The following is a 21,316-nucleotide window of genomic DNA, read 5'->3' as shown; positions in this document are numbered from 1 at the left end:
GTTGTTCTTCAAATCATCATTTTAATGAAATCTCACCACCTGAGTTGCTATCCCCCAAAAGGAATCCGAGGCAGACTAAGTTTTTAATGGAGTATGTGTGATAAACACAGGTCAAGTCATATTTTCACATAAAGGATGAATAATATTTGAGATATACTTTGCCTAAGGTAGTTAGCACATGCTTGCTCAAAATTTGACTTTCATGGTTGTCATTTGAATTTGTCAAGGAAGGCTGTGACTAGTTGCATTTACATAAACAAGGTCATTTATCTCCTGTATTTGTGTATTAGTAGTGGGGAAAAAAATAGGAGATGAAACAGGTTAAACCTTTTGCCATCAGAAGTGTTGCTAACCTTTTATGTTGTTTCTGCTCTGTATTGCTCTGAACTTTTATTTTACACTGAGGATTATACATCTCTTTCAGCATTGTGTGGAACACAGTACTATTTGTATTGCTAAGTGTGGAGTGCAGTACTGGTTTCCTCTGAAAATTCAAGTAACCTGGCTTTCTTATTACAGATAATTCATAAATTTCAGGTTAATTTCATTAATAACTAGCATATTTTACAGTGCGTTCTACCTTTTTAACCAAGTAACAAAAGCAATATAAAATATTTTATATTTTCAGACACAGGAAAATGCACACTTCCTTTGGTGTGCAACTATACAATAAACTATACATCTCCAATATTTTAATGTACATGGTATTTATCTAAATAATTCAAAACAAGTAAAAAATAATCCCTTTAACTTAATTTGTATAGTCAAAAGAAAATTAAAAATTATTTTCTAAGTATGCATATATTCTGTGCATTGTGTGCAGATTTTGTAATCAGGAAAACAAACCTTATTTTTATATTTGGACGAATAACATTGTCCAGAATTGTTCTTGGCAGGGTTATGCTTATGTGACTTTTAAAATATTACCAGGTAGTGACTTCAAGCCTCAGGATAATAGTAGAAAGGAGGAAAGGTTGTGTCTTATTTTTGACTTCCAGCAGCCTTTGTTGATCTTTTTTTCCCTTGTCCCGTGTTCTTTTTCATGTAAGATGTCAAGATATCACACAATTTACATTTAAATTTACAATTGGTTTATTTATCTGTTTTCTTTAGAAACTGTAAATATGCATCTTTTTCTGATTTCACAGCTATATATAATACCTACAGGCTGCTATAAAAATAATACTTCTATTTGATTTGCATTTTTATCACTCTTCAAATTAAAAGGGAACAGTACTCCTTCATTCCTGTTGTTCTGGATTCGGTTCAACAATATGGGCTAACAGTTGGTGCAAAGAAGTTCTGCTGAGGGAAGGGATCTGCATATAAATTGATCAAGACATATGGCTGAAGTCTCTTACAGAAGTTCAAAATTTCAGTACCATTCTGTCAGTCTTGCCTACATAGGAAGGGTGGTTGAGGTATTTGGCCAGCATGCGTTTGACAGAAGGTAGCACAATGTACGTTATCTCCTTTGTTATTTATTGTTGTCTAAACAAGTTTATTCTCACTGTTACATAAAATATCTTAGTGAAGCTGAAGGCTATAAAAATGTAACTTTGTTCTGGAGAGCTTAAAAACAAACATATATGCATGGAATTACTTGGCCTGATTGAGTGAGCTCACAGTGGTATAGACTGGCTGGTTTCAGTGAGCTGGCTGGAGGACCAGGTTTTCAGCAGGCTTTCCTTGGGTGCCCACAAGGCAATCAGGCTTACCAACTGCTCTGTTCAGACCTTCTTTCATTCATGAATCATTGAGGGGTCCTGTGCCCGGGGGTGTTGGGCACAGAGCCCCTTCTGCAGCTCTTTGATCAGCACCAGCACACCGAGGCACGAGGGATCACTCCCAGAGTTTCTGTGGTAGGAAAGCTTTCCGCCCCTGTGCGGAGTAAGGCTTCAGTTCTTCCTTCATAGAGCTCTTCTGTGTGTTACAGCAGTACTTTGAATTAATCAAGAGCTATTTGCACAATGGTAAGTGAGCTTGCATTATTAAGCTTCTAGTGTTTGATCTGCTTCCTGTTTCAGTAAATAGCAAAACTTCCAAAGACTCCAATGAGAATAAGATTAAGCTGTTACTATATTTCATACGTTTGCATAATAAAATTGTGGTTCTAGCAAACATTTCCAATGATAATTTCAGATACTGAAATGCCAGCTCTGCTTAAGACAACTCTGAAATTAGCTTTGTCTGTTTTCTGTGTTTCATAGAGGATGAACTGAGGCATTTCTAGTTTTCAGGGCAAAGCATTTCACAGCATCTCCAAAAAAAGAATGCTTGATAAAAATGATGCTTTATGAAAAGGTGCAAGAGCTGGATGAAAAAAAAGTCCCAATACTGGTTTAGGTAATAGTTTAAATGAGAATATCTACAACATCTTTTGAGTGCCTTAACATAGAGAGCAGCAAAAAAGTCTGTATGGATTTGAGCCTTTTCTGAGTTATGAAGCAGCAGAGTTCCTGTGTAACAAATCAGCAGTGTTTGTCTGAAATGCAGAAGCCTCTCTGTCAATTTCTGGTCCTTTAGGGGACAGAGGCTAGTAAGCTTTGACTTCTTTAAACAGCTTCTAGCCAGGTGGAAAGCAAGTGAGGGTGAATTAATAGGGCAGATCTTGTTCACAATGCAAAACAGTCCTGAAGAAAGAACAATAGAAGATCCAAGACTAGGGAAAACATGTGAGCTGAAATGTTCAGGTTTACCACCATTAGAAGCAAGCCAGAATAAATGAGATCTTGATTTCATACTGATGACTTTGTTTCAGAGGAAGTTGGGGAACCCATTTGCTGTTGGTCAGGCACTATAAATTTGTCCTTTAAAAACGCAGCATCCTTGTTCCGTGATTTATAGCACTGTCAAAGAGCTTTAATTAGGCCCTGTTCTCCAAAGGGAAAAGTGTTTAAACAATGCTTGATATAATTAAGTATTTTTGTCACATGCAGGTGTAATGTAGAATTTCCATTTGTTTCTTGTAGTAAATTCTAAGTAAACTTATACAACAGAATTGACATAAAGTATGCAGCTGAAAGAGCTGATCGTAGCTTTGTCGCACGGGTCATGAATTCAAGTGAAAGAATACACACCTGTGCTTCAGTGGTGGATGCCGCCTAGGATGAACCATATGTTTAAATAAATGCTACAGAGCAAACTAGGTGGCATGCCACAGCTGAGATCTAGGCACGCCCTTCACTTCACTGCTTTGTGTGCCATATGCTACAAAATGCTGTATTTTGTTGCATTACATGTTGATCAGGTGTATTTGTAGGAACACCTTTAAAAGCTTGACGCTGTATGCTGTATGTGCAAAACTGTTTACTCTGGGCAAACAGTATGAGATGCTCTATTTCCCTGAACAATGTTATCCTAATATAGATAGCATTTCCATTGAATATAATAAGTGTGACCTACAGAAATAAATAATATTTTAAATCATCATCATTTGGAGCAATCTAAATGTTGGTTCCTGATCTAACTATGGGAGAAGTTCTGGAACAAGCAAACACAGTCTCCCGACCGTGTTCTCCAAAATCTGAAAGAGTTAGCAAAATTCAGGTAGGGGAAACACTAGAAAGCACACTTTTCCCTTCAATATTAGGATAGAACAAAAGTCTTAGCTGTTCAACTTCAGCAGGTGATCGAGCTGTTGTTTCTTAGCCATGCAACTTGTATTCCTCAATGAAACAATACTACCTGTGTCATTCAAAAATTCTGGTATTTCTGTGAGGAGGGAAGAAGTGTGTTCAGCCTGCAAATAAAAACAGTTTGAGACACAAAGTCTATATGATTTGTCGAAAGTACCACAGGATATTGGTAGAGCTGAGGCACAGTAATTTTTTAGTGATTTTTTAGATTGTAGTAGCTCAGTCCTGTTTTACAGTCCTGAAGTCTCAGTACTCAAGACTGGACTACTGTGTCTGCAGTGCATAGCAACCACTCCAACTGGCTCGTGATAGAGATTTTAAATAGCCTCTTGTAAGGATAACAAATCAGTCTACAAGATCTACAGCATGATTTACTGTATTTTGCCAGTGCCTTCTGTTCACCTCATGAAGCAGACATCCAAATCATGACCCATGTTTGAATGTTATGAGTCTTTAAAAATAACGGGAAAAGAGAAGTAATATTTCTTTGGGGAACATCACCTTTTAGGATTATTTCAGTGAGCTGGGAGTTCAAAACACCAAACCAGACACTAATGTAAGGACTATGCAAGCTGTCAACATGGATAAACAGAATGTCATTTTTTTTTGTGGGAACAGATGTAACCTGTTTGTGTGAAAAATTAAACACCTCTTAAAAACAGGGAGATAAAGAAGACTTGAAGCTTAATACTTTTATTCTTCAAGAAAAATCCTTTTTAGAATGTTGTCAATGAATGAACCTGAAATGTTAAACTGTCACTAAACCTATGCAGTCTACTATAACCAGTTCTAGTAATAGGCCATTAGATAAAATTTTACTTCAATCCAAATGGAATGTTCTTTCATGTGTGCTGAAAATACATGGGTGACTCTACCTGAGTGATTCAGTTTGGATTAAGAATGCTGTTTTGAAGGAAATCACTTAATCATCCCTGAATTTACTGCTTGGTTGTCACGTTATGGAGTGGTTTTGAAGCACAAGAAACAAATTATTTTTGAATGGAACAAAACTGGAGGGTGCGTTTCCAGAATCTGCTAGTGGGCATTTCATTTTCTGTAGTCCACAGAGCTGACCTGAATTTAGTCCAGAGGAAAACCCCTGAAACAAGTACACTTGATACTCAGTACTGACTTTTCATTCTGCGCATCTGTACTGCTTGCTGACATACACATAGTTAAAGGCACAATATGAATTATCAGAGCACAGTATATACAGCGAATCAATCTTCAAGTGGACTAGATCCTTAATCTGGTTTTCTGATGCAGATGATAGTTTTTTCTAATGACAGTAATGCTACAGTATTGATCATCAGCTAGTATAAATTGTTGCATCTTCAAAAGCCTGCAGTTTTCTGGAATGAGACTTTGTACTAAATACTTTATTCTGATACTTGACACAAAGGGAAAAGTGAGATTACGTCTCTGGTACGTAAATGTGCCTGGAAAAAGGATTGTTTTGTCTAACGCTGTGTCTAGATAATCTTAAGTGTTAGTTTCATGTCACTATTTGCAAGGGAAATGGCAAAGCTTTATTTGCAATTTCTAAGTATTATAGTATTTACTCAGTAGCACTGGTAAATGTTTTAATGATTGTTTATCTGAGTCAAATTATGATAAATTTTTAAAGCAAACAAATCCTTCTGGTGAAAAAGCTCAGTTTCCAAAAATGAGTTTGTTTTCATATGCTCAGCAGACAATTTTGTGACATTCAGGTCTGCTCTCTTCAGCTAGAGGAAGATGTATTGTTGGTGACTATAAAGTCATGCAATGTCTTTCAGTTTTTTGTGACTTCTTGTGCACATCGTGGAGACAGCAGTTGGAATGTGTGGATGGGACCTTCTTACAAACCCCAATCTAGCAATCTTGAAAGCATCTGCAAAACTTTTACACAGGAAGGGAGTATACATAATATAACAGAAGGTTTGCTATCAGGTGGGCATAATTTGGAGGTGTGCAGGATTCTACGTAGGTTTTTGTGCAAGATTTTTTATCTCTGCATTACCCCAAAAAATCACAGAGCTAGCTTGTTTATTTTCCATGTGATTCCTTTTCATTTATTTAGGTTTACAATTTTTAAGTCATCTATGAGCTCCTTGTCACTTCCAGCAGAGTGACAGCAGTACCTGTTACTAGTTTGTTTTTTATTTTAGAGTTGTTTGGGTTTGTTGGTTTTAAGTACTTAAGTGTAGCATCTCTGAGTGCAGAATTCCTACAGCTAAGAAGTTTGAAGGTGGTTTGCCATTCAACTTTCAAAATGCAATAGTGTGCATAGTTGATGGCTTACTTGTAATGGAAAATGAGGGAGTCAAGCCAACTGCAGAAAGACTGAGATTTTTGACATTTACACAGAATCTGTCGGAGAACTTGGAGATCAAGAAACTGACCCTCAGATGCTATCAGCGTGCTAAGTGGCAAGATGTTTTCACGCTGGGTTTCAGACATGGCACAGGTTTCCTCTACAAATTGCTTTAATTTTATTTCAAGATAAGGTGTATGTGCATGTGTGTGCAATGTAGACGCTCAGGTAACAGAGGTAAAACATAGAGGCTAAACAGTGTAGAACTTCACCTGAGCTCATTAACTCTGCTGCTGTGAAGCAAGTATTGTAGTATTTTCAATTTGAAGGAGAGGCGTAATCACTGCTTTATTAAAGCAGCTGGTAATATCCTTTATGACATATTTGTAAGTTTTGGTAAGCAAGAACTTATTCCACCTGTGCTAAATTGAAATTTCCTAAATAGGAGCTAAAATTTAGGAACTTTCAATGCATGTAGAAATGCATCAAGTTGTTGAAGATTAAAGGAACTAACAGAGGAGGTGCAGGGAATATGAATTTTCTTCCTGTGTTTGCAATGAGTACTCGTTTTACTTTATCATTTTAAAGCTCTCCATGCTGTTTTATTTTTGAATAAACTCTTCTCTTAATTAAGAGTTGTATAATCAGGACAATAAGCTGTTCACTAGGGTGTCCTAATTAGGAGGATTTCACTGTATTTCTGATTTGTTTTACTAATAATGTTTATTGACTGGTATTTGAGTACTTCACAAATAAACAATGCTTCTGTTATTTCAACACACATTGGAAAAATAAGGCATGCAGGTAGGAAGGTGTGTGTTGTGAGTTTTAGACCATTTGTAAATCCAAATAAAGCCTGGCAGTTAGTTAAGCAGCTAATTATCCCAGTGAATGTCATAGATCTGTAAGACGTTACAGGGATTAAATGTTGTATAGGGAAATACAACCTGAAAAGACAGGGGGAAAAAAAATCGTATGCAAGTGTAACCGACCCTTTGCTGTGGGTGAGTGGTTTAGGTTGCAATGTTACGGGACGGAAATTCTTCCAGGTGGAAGGGGGCCACAGGTTTTGCTATGAGGGGGTAAAGGTTGTTAGGCAGAGAACTGAGGTCTCATGAAGCTTACTTATTATTACGTTAACCATTGGTTTGTGTAAGATCTTCTCTGCAGAGGTATCTTACGCCAAAATTTCCAGTTAAATGATTTATTTTAAAATCAGGTTCAGCCATCTGGGGGGACTGAGACTGTAGGAAGGGATAACAGCAAGTCGCAGTAAAGCTGGATGCTGCAGTGCTAGCTGTGCAGAAGTGACAAGGTGTAGACTGCAGCGTATTGTGTGAATGAGGTAGGCTCCCAGTTGCAACATTTCAAGGAGATATGTAAGCAATAAATGTCTAGGACTAAACCTATGACTTTTCCTCAGAATAATGTGTATTGCAGGTCACAATTGACCAGTTGGAAAATAACAATTTATTCCTTTAAAACTATAGTATGAAGTCTTCTGAGAGTAACAGATCACTTATATATTTTCAGCTATACTTTCCTTGCCTCAAGAAATCCTCTTTATTCCTTCTAGCAGTTTCCTTAAGACTCACGCTGATTCATTCCTCCCTTCCTTTTACAAGACAGCCTCAGGGTCTTTTCTCGTACCTATCCTTGTCCTGTAACAGGGGGACTCAGCGTTGAACCCGTGATTCGTTTTAGATGGCATAGAGTGTTGTAGAGCAAGACTAGACAATCTAAGTAGTGACTGTTGGCCCTTCTAGCTTAAAAGAAAAACAAGTTTCATAAATTGAATAACTATCTGCAGGCATTCTAATAAAATGTAGTTGGACCTACCAAGCTGGATTTATCCTTTTCCAAATCCTTTTACAGGTTTTCAAATACACAATTTTCATGGGAACTGGAAGATGATTAGTTTAATGAAGTGTAGAAAAGGGATGCTTTCAACAGAGATGATTAAGGGGAAGAGGAGATGAGTTTTCTATTGTATGTAACATTTCTGGTTTGAAAAGTTTGTGAAAATTGTCATGTTGAAAATGGAGAACCACATTTTCAGTAAGGGTAAATTGTACTGGATCCATTGCATTCAGTAGAATTATTCTGATTGCCCAGACTAAGAACTCTTAAACTTTATTAGCTCTGAAAGAGCTGATTTCTCCGTGGTTTGCAGTGTGGCAAGCCAAAAAAGCCAGTAGCTTCCTCTTAGATTTGATTACTGGCTCCTACATCTAGGAGGTAATAGTTTGCTGGACACTCAAAATGACAAGTTTTATGTTACTGAAAGATTGTGTTTGTACCTTTCCCAATTACAATGACAAAGGCAGACAGATTTGTAATGTGATTTTTTAGATCTGAAGGAAACAAATAAATGAAAGTTAAATTTCATGAAGTGGAAATAGCATGGATTTTATTTGGGAGGGGTGGGAGGAGACAATGAAGCGAGGCAGTGTAGAGGATCATCCTGAAGAACCTCCTGTGTTTTGGAGACAAGATAAAATTACATTTGTTATTCAACAGAGTTTCCAGGTCACCAGATTCAGGGATCAGGAAGCATTGTAACCCCCTTTGGCTGCTAGGAATGGTGATTTAGATGAATACACTAGCATCCTAACAGCTCTGAGAAAGAGCTATGTAAGGGTTCCTTGGATTGTGGGCAATTTCTTCACAGAAAGACTTGTGTTGCATTTTGATTTTATTACAGAGATCTTATTTTATTCATAAAAGCATAATTGTTTTATCGTGGTTCTTTCGGTGGTGTTTGCAATGATTTCTTTTGCATCATGGTAATTGTCACAGCAATGAAAAAGATTTTAAAATGCTTATAGTGCACAGCCAAGCAATATGTAATTGAATGCAACTGTCATTGAAACAGACTGCTTTTTCTGACCTGTTGTTTCAATCTGAACATGATGTTTATTTACCACCTTCATTATTGCAGCATTAGCATATAGAGAAGCTGTGCCATACCATCATGTACTTTCCTAACAGATGGCCCCTAACTTCTTGAAGGCTTTTTTGTACTTGCCTAAAATATCCCATATTGGCACAAAGTTTCTTTTCTCAGTGTGAAGCATGATTGACTGGTTGAAATAAATTAATTTGCCTCTCCTGGTCTCTGAGTTGGTTTTGTGCTGCAGCAGCCCAGGTTTTGACTCTCATTTTGCACAATGATCAAAGCCTCTTTTGCTAATAACGTGGTGTGGAAAGTTCCATTCGGTCACACAATCTCCGAACATTTCAGGTCATAGAAATGTGGCCTTCAGTTATTTGCTTTCAGAAAAGGTGGAGAAGCATCATTGGTACCTGCTCTGCCATAACTGTCCTCTACTGACATTCAACATTCAGGATTTGAATTTTGCTTTCTTCACTCTCTAAGGCTGTGAGAACTTCCTTCTTTGTCTCTGTGCAAAACAGAGGCCTCCTTTCTGTTATGGATTGTTTCTTTAGCAGCCTAGCTCTTGCTTGAAGCTGCACTTTGTGCTTTTACACTGAATGTGCAGATGAGGAACTCATCACTGAGTCCATTCCATTCCTTTTTCTGTGTGTGATCTCAGTTTCATTTGATACTCATCTGTCCAAGTGAAGTCTGTTTTTGTTTTGTTTTACCAGAATTTATGTATGTACAGCCTGCAAAGAAGACACGGTTTAGATCAGTATTACATGACTGTAATTTCAGGCATGTGTATTTTCTTACATGCTGAAAAATAAAATAAAAATCCATGTTTATTTGGTGCTGGGTTTAAAATATCATAAAGGAGGACATAAAGAAATGTCTTTGTATTATTTGTTGTTTTGTTATCCAGAAATATAGCATATTTTCAGTTCTGATTGCCACTGATGTTTTAATTGGCGTTGATTTGCCTCTCAGCTTTGCTAAAGTATACCTTAGGATTTTAAAATGCCAGCCTTTGTTTTCTTTGTCCATGTTTTATTGAATTCTAGAATGAAGCTTTGGCCAATCATCTCATCTTTTGGTTATTATGCTTTTCTTTGAGCCTTGGGGAACTGTGTTTTCCTGATTTTTGGTTAGCCTGCCATACCCCTGGAAAAACTTACCTGCATCTCAAGTAGTGCTGTTAAATACATACTCCTCCATGGTTCCAGGTAGCACCTTAGATGGACTTAAGTGATTCCCTATTCTTCATTCAATCTTCTGAGTAGAAATTTACCACTTGCATCTAGAACGCAGCGGAATAATCTGAATGTGTAAAAGAGACCATGGAGACTATATGGAACACCCCTATCGAAAAAATTCTGTAGTCTATAAAAATGCATACAATATGCTTTCTGCTATGCTGCAATTTTCTAAATGGCTTTGGAAGCAATACATTTTTATTCTCATAATGATTTTCTGATGCAGTTTCAATCATATGTGAATTCTTCTGGCAGCTGTAGTTTTTTTTTTTTTCGCTGCTGTTGTTCAATCTATTGTTTGTGGTTACTTTCTACTGTCTGTTCTTAATGTTGCCTTTCAGAGGCTAAAATAAACAACTGGGCATTCGATTTCTGTGTCTTGTTCCTGGCTGCTTCCGACTCATCCGTCAACTTCCTAGGCCAGCCAGCACTCCTTTGTTTTGCTCCTCTTTTGCAGAGGCTATGCCTGATGGTTGCTTCACACTAGTGCTGTAGTTTCTTTCCCTTAGAAGTAAGAGAATGATTGGATGTGATTAAATAATATGTGCTGAAGACTTATTTCCCTATATTAGTATTAGAACAGTTTTGTTAGCACTACAGTAAAATAAGTTACTGTAACAAAATAACATGTGAAGCCACATTAATGTTGAGAATATTTAAAATCTAAGCATTGAATGGCGAAAACTTTCTTCACAATTTTCACCTTTGGACAGAGACTGAGCATCAAAACTAATTTACAAATACAGAAGTTATTGGAAATGTTAGAAGAACCTTAAGAGTCATATCTTTATGACTTTACCACACTTTCATGCAAGTACTGTGACACATATGCTTTTATAAGTTTAATAAATAAGCATTTTGCTAGCTTTCTTTTTTCCAATTTCATTGTCTTTGCATGTAACAATGATTGGGTTTGTTACTGCCCCTTTGGAGAACAAGTCTTGGCTTAAAAAAACTTGATCAGGAATAGGTTCTAAGTCTATGCATTCAAATACAAGTATTTCAAAGTGACTTTTATGCCTCTAAAGATTCAATTATTCAGTCACTACAAAAATGAATGTCTGTCATTCCTATACTGGGATCACTTCATAATGTAAAGCTAATTATATTTGCAGGGTTTTTTTTATATTTTGAATTTTCAGATGTACCCTTTAGTTGACACTTCTTGAGTCTTAGATATGAGGTATAAAATGACAGTATGTATCACAGAAATATGCTCATTGATGGGAGGCAAAGAATGTTTGTTTTTTATATTTCTTTATTTCTGGACAGATAGTAATGGCCATGGCTAAATATTAGGTCATCCCTCTTATAGAATTAATAGACAAATCAGAATAGCATAATGGAGAAGGTGTTGAAAGAAAGAAAGCTGTGAGTACATCATGGTAAAAGGAAGGCCTAAGCAGCAACAGGTGTAGTTATCAATGGAGGTTATCACTGTAGTTAATGTAGCTATCAATGGAATAATTGGACAAGTGAATTCTGTGAAGTAGTTTTGGTCCTCCTTTGACAAGGCATCTATTTCTCATTCCAGGCATAAACTTATGTTGTTGTTGAACAAATCAGGGCTTTAGCATTTGGAAGAGGCTAGGATACACTTTCGGTGTTCTGGAATACCAGTGCAAAATAGGTCTTTGCTTATTAGTTAATATAGGAACAAGGAGAACTCTTATATAACACTTCTCAGGTAACTTTAATTATCTACCCTGTTTCTCATAATCCCCAAATACTTGCCAGTCTAAGCAAGTGTCTCTAGAAAAGTGATTACAAAACTGGCATATTTTATTCTTGACCTCTTGCTAAGTAGGCCAAAGAGTATTTCTAGAAAGGACAACATAAACCCCAAAAGTAACAGCTCATATAGAAGAGGTTGAAAGAAATGAATCCTGGCTGCTGTTTCTAATGTCGTTAATTAAATTTCTCTTTAATGTTTCAATGGTTTGAGTCCTAATCATCACGATTTTTTTAATCTAATAACTGTGAACTGCTTGTGATTCACTATTAAAAAACTAACATCTTCCAGCAATAAGAATGACTGTAGACTTAATGTAAGATGACAAACCAGCCCAAAAGAACTACGTATTCAGCATTATTCATTGTATCACTGTTACATATTTAGAAATACCTTCCCTTCCTGCCCTCAGAGACCAAATGATCCAAAATATTTGCAAGTATTTGCCTTGTGACTGTCTAAATGCTTATTTTCTAACAAGTTTTTATTATATTGCATGGGTGCCCTCTCACTCATCTTTAATGGGAATTTCCCATCTGGGAAACCCAGCGCTGAGGATGTTCAGTGTTCAACCATAATGTTGATCACTGCTGATGAACTTTTAAAGTTGATCCTGATTTTATGGCAATCCATATAGCTTAATATTTGCTAGTGTGCATCGTGTCTTTACTTTCAAGATTGGTGTTAGAAATTTTGTTTTCATATGCAGCCAGCCCTGTTTGAATTAAATGAAAGCTCATGTCTGTGTTGTATGTTTCTTAATCATTTAAAAAAATAGAAAATGATTTTCTTTTTATCTTATAATACTGGTAGGGATTGAATACATGTGTTGTGGAATTCAGCTTTCAAGCTGCCAGTGCTGGAAGTGGAAATGAGTTGCGTCACTTACTCAGCCAGAGGTAGTGTTAGGTACTTGTCTTTTGTTTGGTGCGGGATGGGAGATCAAGAGGATATCACTCACTTTCCCCAGATGACACATAACACATATGGACTGATGTACCAGGTGTAAAGACTGTAAGCAGAGCTGCTTGCTGTGCTAATCCAAGAGAGCTGTTTTGTCAATAAGCAGTAAGTAACTACTGAAGAGAGGTGCTGCAAGTTTGTGTCCTGTCAGCATGGACGTTCACTTTGAAAGAAAAAGCAGATCTTTTCTGGAGAGTATGCTGGTTGCGTGTTTGTGTCACTGAAAGGGTACAGAGCTCCTTCACCTGTTTGAGCACAGGCCAGTGGTATTTATTTAAAAGTCTGTCCTGCCTGTGGAAGGTGGGATAACACCTTCTGCCCTGTCCTGAGTTGGCCTTAGCTAGTAGCCAGGCACCTACAGAGCTGCAGGCTCACTCCCACCCACAGAAGAGAAAGAGAATAGGAAGAGCTAAAGTGAGAAAAGTTGTGGGTGCAGATACAGACAGATTAATAAGTGAAGGGAAGAGAAAAGCAAGTGATGGGAAGGCAGTCACACACCCCCTCCCACAGGCAGAGCAATGCCCAGACAGCCTCCAAGCAGCAGCCACCTTGGAAACCTTAACTCAAACGTGGGCCAGACTGACCTTGATTACCCCAAAGATGTTTGGGCAAGGCCTGATGGGTCCAGATCTCTCCTGTGTCAGGGGAGGGAAGGATGAGGGGAGGAACTGAGGTGGAGACTGGAATATGGGGCTCCAAATACTCAGGTTTGCTTCTAATAGGGGTGGCATGGGTACTTCTGGAAAGACCCTGTCTATGGTTTTCCAAGTTTCTCGTAGGCAGCATTATTTCATCTATGCTTAAGACCACTGGCTGGTGACTGACAAAAAGCAACCTGTGACAGGAGATGTAATAGCATCCTAGGAGTCAGCAGTACTAGCATAACGCTTCTTTACTTTTCAGCAATCCTGAGATGACAGCGTCATTGTTTTTGTCACCTGCTTACACATGGCATTAAAGTAGTTTAACACAAAAGATTGCTGTAGAGTGCTGCTGGCCAAGTCTTCTTGTCTAGGGATCCAAGTGTAAACTGGTGGTTAATTCTAATATACATGTTTGAAGGTGGATTATGAGACATTAACACTTGGATTGTAGCAAGTTCAGAAAGTATTTAGGCATTGCTGTGGGTGGAAAGCAATTGTTCATGAGTGTGTGGGGAGGTAATGCGTTGTTTTTGTCTCAGCAAGAGCATTGTGATTTGGGATAGAACAAGGACTTGGAGTAACTTAAACAGAAAAGCTATCCAGAAAATTAACAGCCTTTTTTCAGAAGCCTTTGTTCAACAAGGAGCAGCTATACCCTTAATAAACACTCAAGATAAATATTGCAACTTTATGTAAGGATTTGCATTTAAAATGGAAGAGGTCTAACCATCTTGTACTCTCACCCTGGAATACCTGCCATGTCCTTTTGTAAAGGGGTATTATTCATCTTTTTTTCATCATTTGTATTCTCTCACCTGAGGTGAAATTCTGACCTAATTAAAGTTAATAGGAAATAACTGTTGAAACTGGTAGACCCAGAATTTCCCTCATGCTGTTCAGATGCTTTTAATTGGAGTATATAGGAATATAGGAGTATAGGAATAACTGTGGTAAGAGATGACTGTGGAGCAAAGGTAGATAAGCAAAATCGTGAACAGAGAATAGAAATGAATAATAATAACAGGTAGAAGGGTGTGGTTTTTTTGTTTTTTAAATAATAATGTGATAACTTTAAAAGAGAAAATACTGGTTAGCATTCAAATCTGAGAAATTAAAAAAAAAATCAACTAATTTCTGCCCTTATCAATGAATCATATTCAGGGATTAGTGCTCTAAGTAGCTGGGCAAAATTAGACTCAGTGACATAGTGATTTATATCTATCAGCTGGCCAGGTGTAGCAGGGATTGCAATGAGGCTGAGTAGATGTTTTCTCTAGAAGGGTCTGTCTCTTGTTCAAGGTGACAATATGCAAACCAAAGAATGCATAGGTGATATCTCAGAATTAATCAGAGTGGTTTTTTTCCTTACTCTGCCCTGCTTTTAAAACCTAGGCACTAGTATAACCTGAATTGTCAAAGAACAGGATGACCTAGAAGAAACAGCTCTTTTACAGGCTGCAGTGATCAGCAGCATTCATCAATTGGCTTGAATTGTCTCAAGTGATTAAAAAAAAAAAGAGGAATCAGCATGTTATTTACATCTATGAGGTTATTCTTTCTGCAACATGACTGCAAGTGTCATCCAGAAAGACCAGCTTTTGCTGAGTCCAAAAATGCAGGAATTATAATAATGCCTGAAAGTCAGGGGGTTTAAAGCAAATCAGAAACTTATTTTCTGCTATGAAGATATTTGCTTCTAGTTCTCGCTTTATCTTTCCCTGAATAGAAAAATGTTTATGGTATTTTGCAAAAAGTTCAAGGAGGCTTGATCTCAGAGTCAATTTATTTTTAATGACAAAAAGTTATCTGTTTCTGTGATAGTATGTGTGGTCATGACTCATTTTATAAATTGCAGCTGCCATAGATGTTTATACCACTATTCTTTATTGTATAAATTGAATTTAAGAATAACTTCGTGACTTTTATTTCTAAATTTTCTAGGAATAAGAAATACATCCCTGAATTTATTTTTAGTTGAAGTTTTATATTACTAATTAATAATACTAACAATTTATCTCCCTAACAGAGTATTATTGTTTTCTTCTGTTACGTGATCAGACAACTTCATTATTTCTCAAATATGTGATAGAATTTTCAATAAATTCTTGGAAAAAAAATTCTCCCACCTAACTGTTTTTCTTTTTCTATCCTAGTCTGCTCCCAGTTTTCAAGAGGAGTCTTTGCTATTTTTGGATTCTATGACAAAAAGTCTGTAAATACCATAACATCATTCTGTGGGACTCTTCATGTCTCCTTCATAACTCCGAGCTTCCCAACAGATGGAACACATCCATTTGTCATTCAGATGAGACCTGACCTCAAGGGAGCTCTTCTTAGCTTGATCGAATACTATCAGTGGACCAAGTTTGCATATTTGTATGACAGCGACAGAGGTGAGATACGGTACTGTGTTCTGTTTGCTAGATATATCTCACTGAAATGTTGAATCAGTCTTAGAGAAGGAGGACAGGAATACTTACATGCAGAAAATGCAAACTTAGGTTTAGAAATGAGTTTTTAGTAAAGAATACAAAACTGTTTAAATGAGAATGAAATTATTACAGTTTGCATTAATAGAATGGCATGCATGTGCTGATAAGTAATGAGAAATTACTCATACGTAAAACAGTTCCTATGATTTTTTCTTTTTAAAGAATCATCTTTTTAAAGATTTAAAAATGAAAAGCTAATAAAAATGCTAAGATGTTTTTGCATGTAACATGTTGCTCATCAACTACACTTAACTCTTGAGTTGCATGCCAAGTATTTAAAACTACAGAATCAAACATGAACATCAGTAAGCCTGTGAGACCATTCTTTTTACCAAACAGCTAGTCTTCACACTGCCACTACAGCTGACTGCCTGAACTCCCTGTTGCAAACTTGGGGCTCCAGAAGGTAACTGTCCAGGTACTAGATGCCTAATTACCACCTCTGAGTTGTGTTGTACTTCAGCTGTATTTCAACAGAGTTGGGGAACACCAAGGGCAGTCTACTAGCACAGATTCACTCCAAACAACATGCAAAATCAATAGTTGGACACAAAGCAAACAAGAATCTTGGACCTTTGACAGATACTCAAATTCCTCTCCGCTGTTGAGTTTAGTTGTTGGTAGTTTTTGTTCTATATTTTTTTATTTCTTTTTTGTTGTTGTTGATAAACACAAATCCTCTGCTTGTAGGCAACTTACTCCAGGATATAGCTTGCACAAGTCTTATGCCCTTATGGATGTCATAATAATAGCATAACAGTTTATGAACTGGGAAGAATTACTTGTAAATTGTGGTATATTAGTTTTCTGAGAAGAAACATTATAAAGAAGTATTTTGTTATGACTACCCTTTCTGGAATTCCATTATTGTCATTCTGTTTTTTGAGTTCTCCTTACCTAGTAGCCTATGGCTAACTTTTTTTCTTCAACTCTTCCCTTTAAAAAGGCTGTTTAGTGGCTCATCTGCATGTTCACTGGTCAGAATTAAACGCACATTAAATAGTAAGATTCCACTGGATTTGAAGGATGGTTAATTTCATATTGTCACACCATATTTTATTAAGTTATGGGGTGACATTAGATTCTCTGCCTTTTGATGACTTTTTATCCATAGTTGTTCGGAAAAGCTGAAGGGACCTACTCAAAACAGTTCTCTATCACTGTTCTGAGCCCTAAAGTAAGAAAAACTAAAGCAGGCATATAGCCTCCAACAATAATGTCATGTGTGATGATGAATCCTAAGCTCGTTTCTGTGGTAGATCCTTTCCAAATTCACATTAGAATCAGAAACATTCACTGCCTTTTTAGAAAGGGCAGATGTGAAGCTAGTTGCTTAACCTCTGTCAATCAGCTAGCAGTGTGCAGTACATGACCTGCATGTGATTTATATTTAGTAAATTCTAAAAACCACCTTGTTGCTGCACTGGCTGAATCTAGCCAGGAATAACAGCATGAAATTGTTGCTTGTAGTCACCTTTTGATTATGCCTTTTTTTTGATTTGTATGCTTTAGTTGTGGCAAGGCACCCCAGTGATAATGAACTCCAAAACATGAAACTCCTACTTTTATACTGAGTAAATCATTGCTCCTCAGTGCTCCCACTGCCTACACAAGGCTAACCTGCAGAGTCAAGCAGTGTGCAGGCAGCAACTCTGACAGCAGATCCTGGATATACAGGGTCCACGCTTCCACCACTTTTGCATAAGTGTTTGTGTTGTATATTTAAGGAATTATGTATAATTTGAGATACTTCCTCCTCCATGAGTGAGATAAAAGATAGACTTCATGGAAACCATGAAAGCTAATAGGAATTAGTTTAATGACTTATTCCAAAAGAATAATTCATTGCTACTTTTACAGCTCCTCAATGGTTAGAGGCTGACTAGATGAAGTGCAGGACAATTTCCTATCTTTTCCCGTCTATAAGAAGTGAGACCGTTCAGTATATGCATGTCAAAGCTATTACTGGTTTAATGTGTCACTTGATGTCATTTAATGTGACTGCATCCTTTATCCTCCTTACTTTCTTTGTGTTGCCAGTACTAAACAGTGCAGTTTGGAAAAAAGTAATGACATTATTGGAGTTTTCTATTTGTAACAGAATCGCTAATTCACTCGGCCTCTATTCAGTCCTCCCTTTCAGAGCTCACTGAATTAAGTTTGTCTCATCATAACCACAAGAGGTTCAGGAACACAGAGTTCCCAAACAGAAATATTCATGCAGTCAAAAACAGCAACAGTTGTTAGAGTTTTCTTCTCTGCAGAGTCCGACTTCCTTTACCTCTGTCCAAATAATTCCACATCCACAAAAGTATTGCTGTGAAAGATTTCTTTCATTTTTTTCCATTGTGTTATTGACAGACATCACAGTAAACTATAAACTAAATTGTATGAGGATGAGGGATGAGGATGACAACTCTCTCACCTTGAAGAACAAGAAAACCAGGGTGCAGAGGGTGCTCAAAAAAAGAAAAGTCCCAAGGAAAAATGGAAGATCAGAGGAACCCTTTGCCATAGATAGTATTAACATTAATAGCCCTTATAAATTCATGCCTGAGATTTTTTTGGCTTAGAGGAGACATACAAAGACAGATTGGAGGACCTGAAATCTACTCAATAAGATCTGAAACAGTGATTCATGTTATATGAATCAACTGATTCAAGTGTCTTTGCCTGATCCATTTCAGTTTGTTGATGTTTAATTTTTCTTTTTTATTTTGTGTGTGTGGAATAAACAAATTTGTTAAACACAGGAACAAAATGCAAACTAAAGCAGTAATATGCGCTGCAAAATTTATCAGATCCTTGATAGGGTCCTCACTGCTAATAGTAGGAAAGGTGATATTTCATTGAATATGCAAATGAAGATAAGGAAACATTACATTTTACAATGAAGGATGATGAAATTTAGCTTATCAGAAGTGAAAAGAGACTCCAAAACATCCCTTATTAAACAAAGCCCTCAGGACTTAGCACACTACATAGCTATACATTTCATATGTGATAGAGGAACCTGCAACAGCATTTGTTTCTGAAAGTTAGTTTATAGTTTCCCTTTATCTTTTTTATTCCTACTAATTATGCATTGACATTTTCATTGCTAATGCATCAAAAATATTTTTTTCTGAGAAGAACTATGCTCTTCCCTCCCAAAATAACATTTCCCTTTTATAATACCTATTCTTGATGTTAGGAAGCAGTGTTATTCAGCTGCTTAACAAGTTGCAGATGACTTTCTAGGATCATAGAGTTGCACAATAGTAAAGATGTTGTCACTTACTCTGGAAAATGCCTTGACATTTCCTTCTGAAGTTGGAGTAAAAAACTTATGCAAGAATTCAGGAAGTAAAACCATAAATCTAAGACCAGAATTGACAGTGGGTTTTATATTGTCAGGGAAAAAAATAAACAATCTGGCATAGTAAAAATTGCTTCCTTGTCTTGAACTTCTGAAAGAGTTAACAAAGGTGAAAGTAGAAAATTGTTATTAAGAATGTTTTTTTTGAGGTATGGAATTACTGTAGTATTTTATAATGGTCTAACGTACACTGTACATCTTTTATCTTTTCCTTTTACCAGATGTCTACATTTCTCTTTAGCATGATATAAATAGTTTGTATGTGCCTTTGGATGTAGTGATCTATTATTTTAAAATGTTTTGTTGCGTGACATATAAAACTTCATATCATTCCTCTTTAAAGTCAATATAAAAAGCTGGAACTATTTGACATAATCATTGAAGTTATGTTTTTGGAAGCCTGCCATTTTCTTCCTTTGCTGATGACCAACCTTGTATATTGCTATATATTACCATTTTCACTTACGAAGCTGAATTGCTAAACACCGACCAATCTACTATGAGACAAATTGATTCTTAGCACTTTCTTTCTACGTTTATGGTCATAACCACCAATATTTCTCATGACAGTTATCCATAAAGCTTCCTTTACATACCAGGTCAGAAATTTGTCTCAAAGAAATGACTCCTGGTGTTCTGTGGTTTCAAGGGAGATGAATGATCAAAAATGTCAGCTGGATCGTGAGAAATAGTCTGACAGTTTTGGTGACTTTTTTTTTGTAATACTATCTGCTATCCTTAAAATTATTGTCTCTAGAGATCTATAGAATTCTCTGGGAGGGATTTAAATATGAGTGGAAGTTGCTGTGCTGTTGGACACAGGTATTTGTTAAAGAGCAGGAATTCATTTTTAGCAGTAATTATGTTTTTATACTCAGTGATTTAATCTTTGAACAGGAAAACCAGTCATGTAAAACTGTCACTGATTTTACAATATTTTGCAGACAGTTGCAGCTGTGCAGAGATTACAGCTTCCTGGCAGGAATATGTCACAAAGGATAAAATGGCAGCAAACTTCTATAGACTGCTTGTAGGCATTAGCACTGGGCCTGCTTATCTGTATGGAAAAATACATATATCGAAATGCTTTCTTTCACAGTCAGGGACTGTGGCAACAGAAATAATAACTTTGTGACATGAGGCCATAGGCCTCAGTGAGAACAGGGTTTAAAATAGGTTACTGCACAAGTACAGAACAGTTAAATAGCATTCTGTAATAAACAACTGATCCACTTGCTATAATTGGATCATTTTTTCTCTTAGAAGACCTCTTTCCCAGTCTATAGAATTCCAGCAATGGATTAGTGAACTGGCAAAATCCCCTTCTGAAAAATGTTGAAGCAAAACCAAAAGATTGTCCTTACAAGGCTCTATCCTGATCCCTACCAATGGTTTAAGTAAAGTTTCACTCAGTAAGAACAATTTGGGCGCACACATAGCTTAATTTCTGAGGAGTCCTAAAAATGTATGATAGGTGAAATGAATAACAGTGAAATCTTAAATAAGTAATCTCATAAATCACATTCTTAGAAGCTTGTTATTCCTGAACCTTTATCAGTCATATTGTTTGTTTTTCTCCTATGCATCGCTAGGCTTATCAACATTGCAAGCTGTGCTGGATTCTGCAGCTGAAAAGAAATGGCAAGTGACTGCTATCAACGTAGGAAATATTAACAATGACAGAAAAGATGAAACTTACCGTTCACTATTTCAAGATCTAGAGGTAAAAAAGGAAAGGCGAGTGATTTTGGACTGTGAGCGTGATAAAGTCAACGACATTGTTGATCAGGTTTGCTATTCTCATTTTTTCAGCGATGACAATTAGATATATTCTATACGTAAGACCAATGTAAGCATCATTTCAGTTGATCCTATTTTTTTGATAGTTATGCATCGTTTGGGACGTGACAGATTTGTATTGAGGACTACATACACATTGGACAGAAAGAGAACATACAAATCCTATAATCCTTCGCTCTACTCAAAGGCAGGATAATTCTATGTGGATCGTCCCATATGGTTTACTATCCTGATTATTTAAAAAAATAATAAGAAT

General features: G+C 36.7%; 1 protein-coding gene across 8 annotated transcripts in view; it reads left to right on the top strand.

Moving 5' to 3' along the window:
- Nucleotides 1-21,316, top strand: part of GRIA2 (glutamate ionotropic receptor AMPA type subunit 2) — a 103,146-nt gene that overhangs the window by 24,349 nt on the left and 57,481 nt on the right. For 6 of the 8 annotated variants that reach the window (XR_013950353.1, XR_013950354.1, XR_013950355.1 and 3 more), the window contains exons 3-4: nt 15,564-15,803; nt 20,853-21,049. Coding sequence is in view for 5 of the 8 variants with exons in the window: in XM_080589670.1 (XP_080445796.1) it covers nt 15,564-15,803; nt 20,853-21,049 (437 nt within the window). In the remaining 3 variants the exon portion in view is untranslated. Of the gene's footprint in view, nt 1-12,635; nt 13,474-14,702; nt 14,740-15,563; nt 15,804-20,852; nt 21,050-21,316 lie in introns of those variants that run through there. The other 2 variants (XM_080589672.1, XM_080589673.1) reach the window with 2 other exon arrangements.

This window comes from Anser brachyrhynchus, assembly GCF_964034855.1.
Source record: "Anser brachyrhynchus genome assembly, chromosome: 4".
Taxonomy (NCBI): Eukaryota; Metazoa; Chordata; class Aves; order Anseriformes; family Anatidae; genus Anser; species Anser brachyrhynchus.
This window is presented reverse-complemented; position numbering and strand designations above follow the sequence as displayed.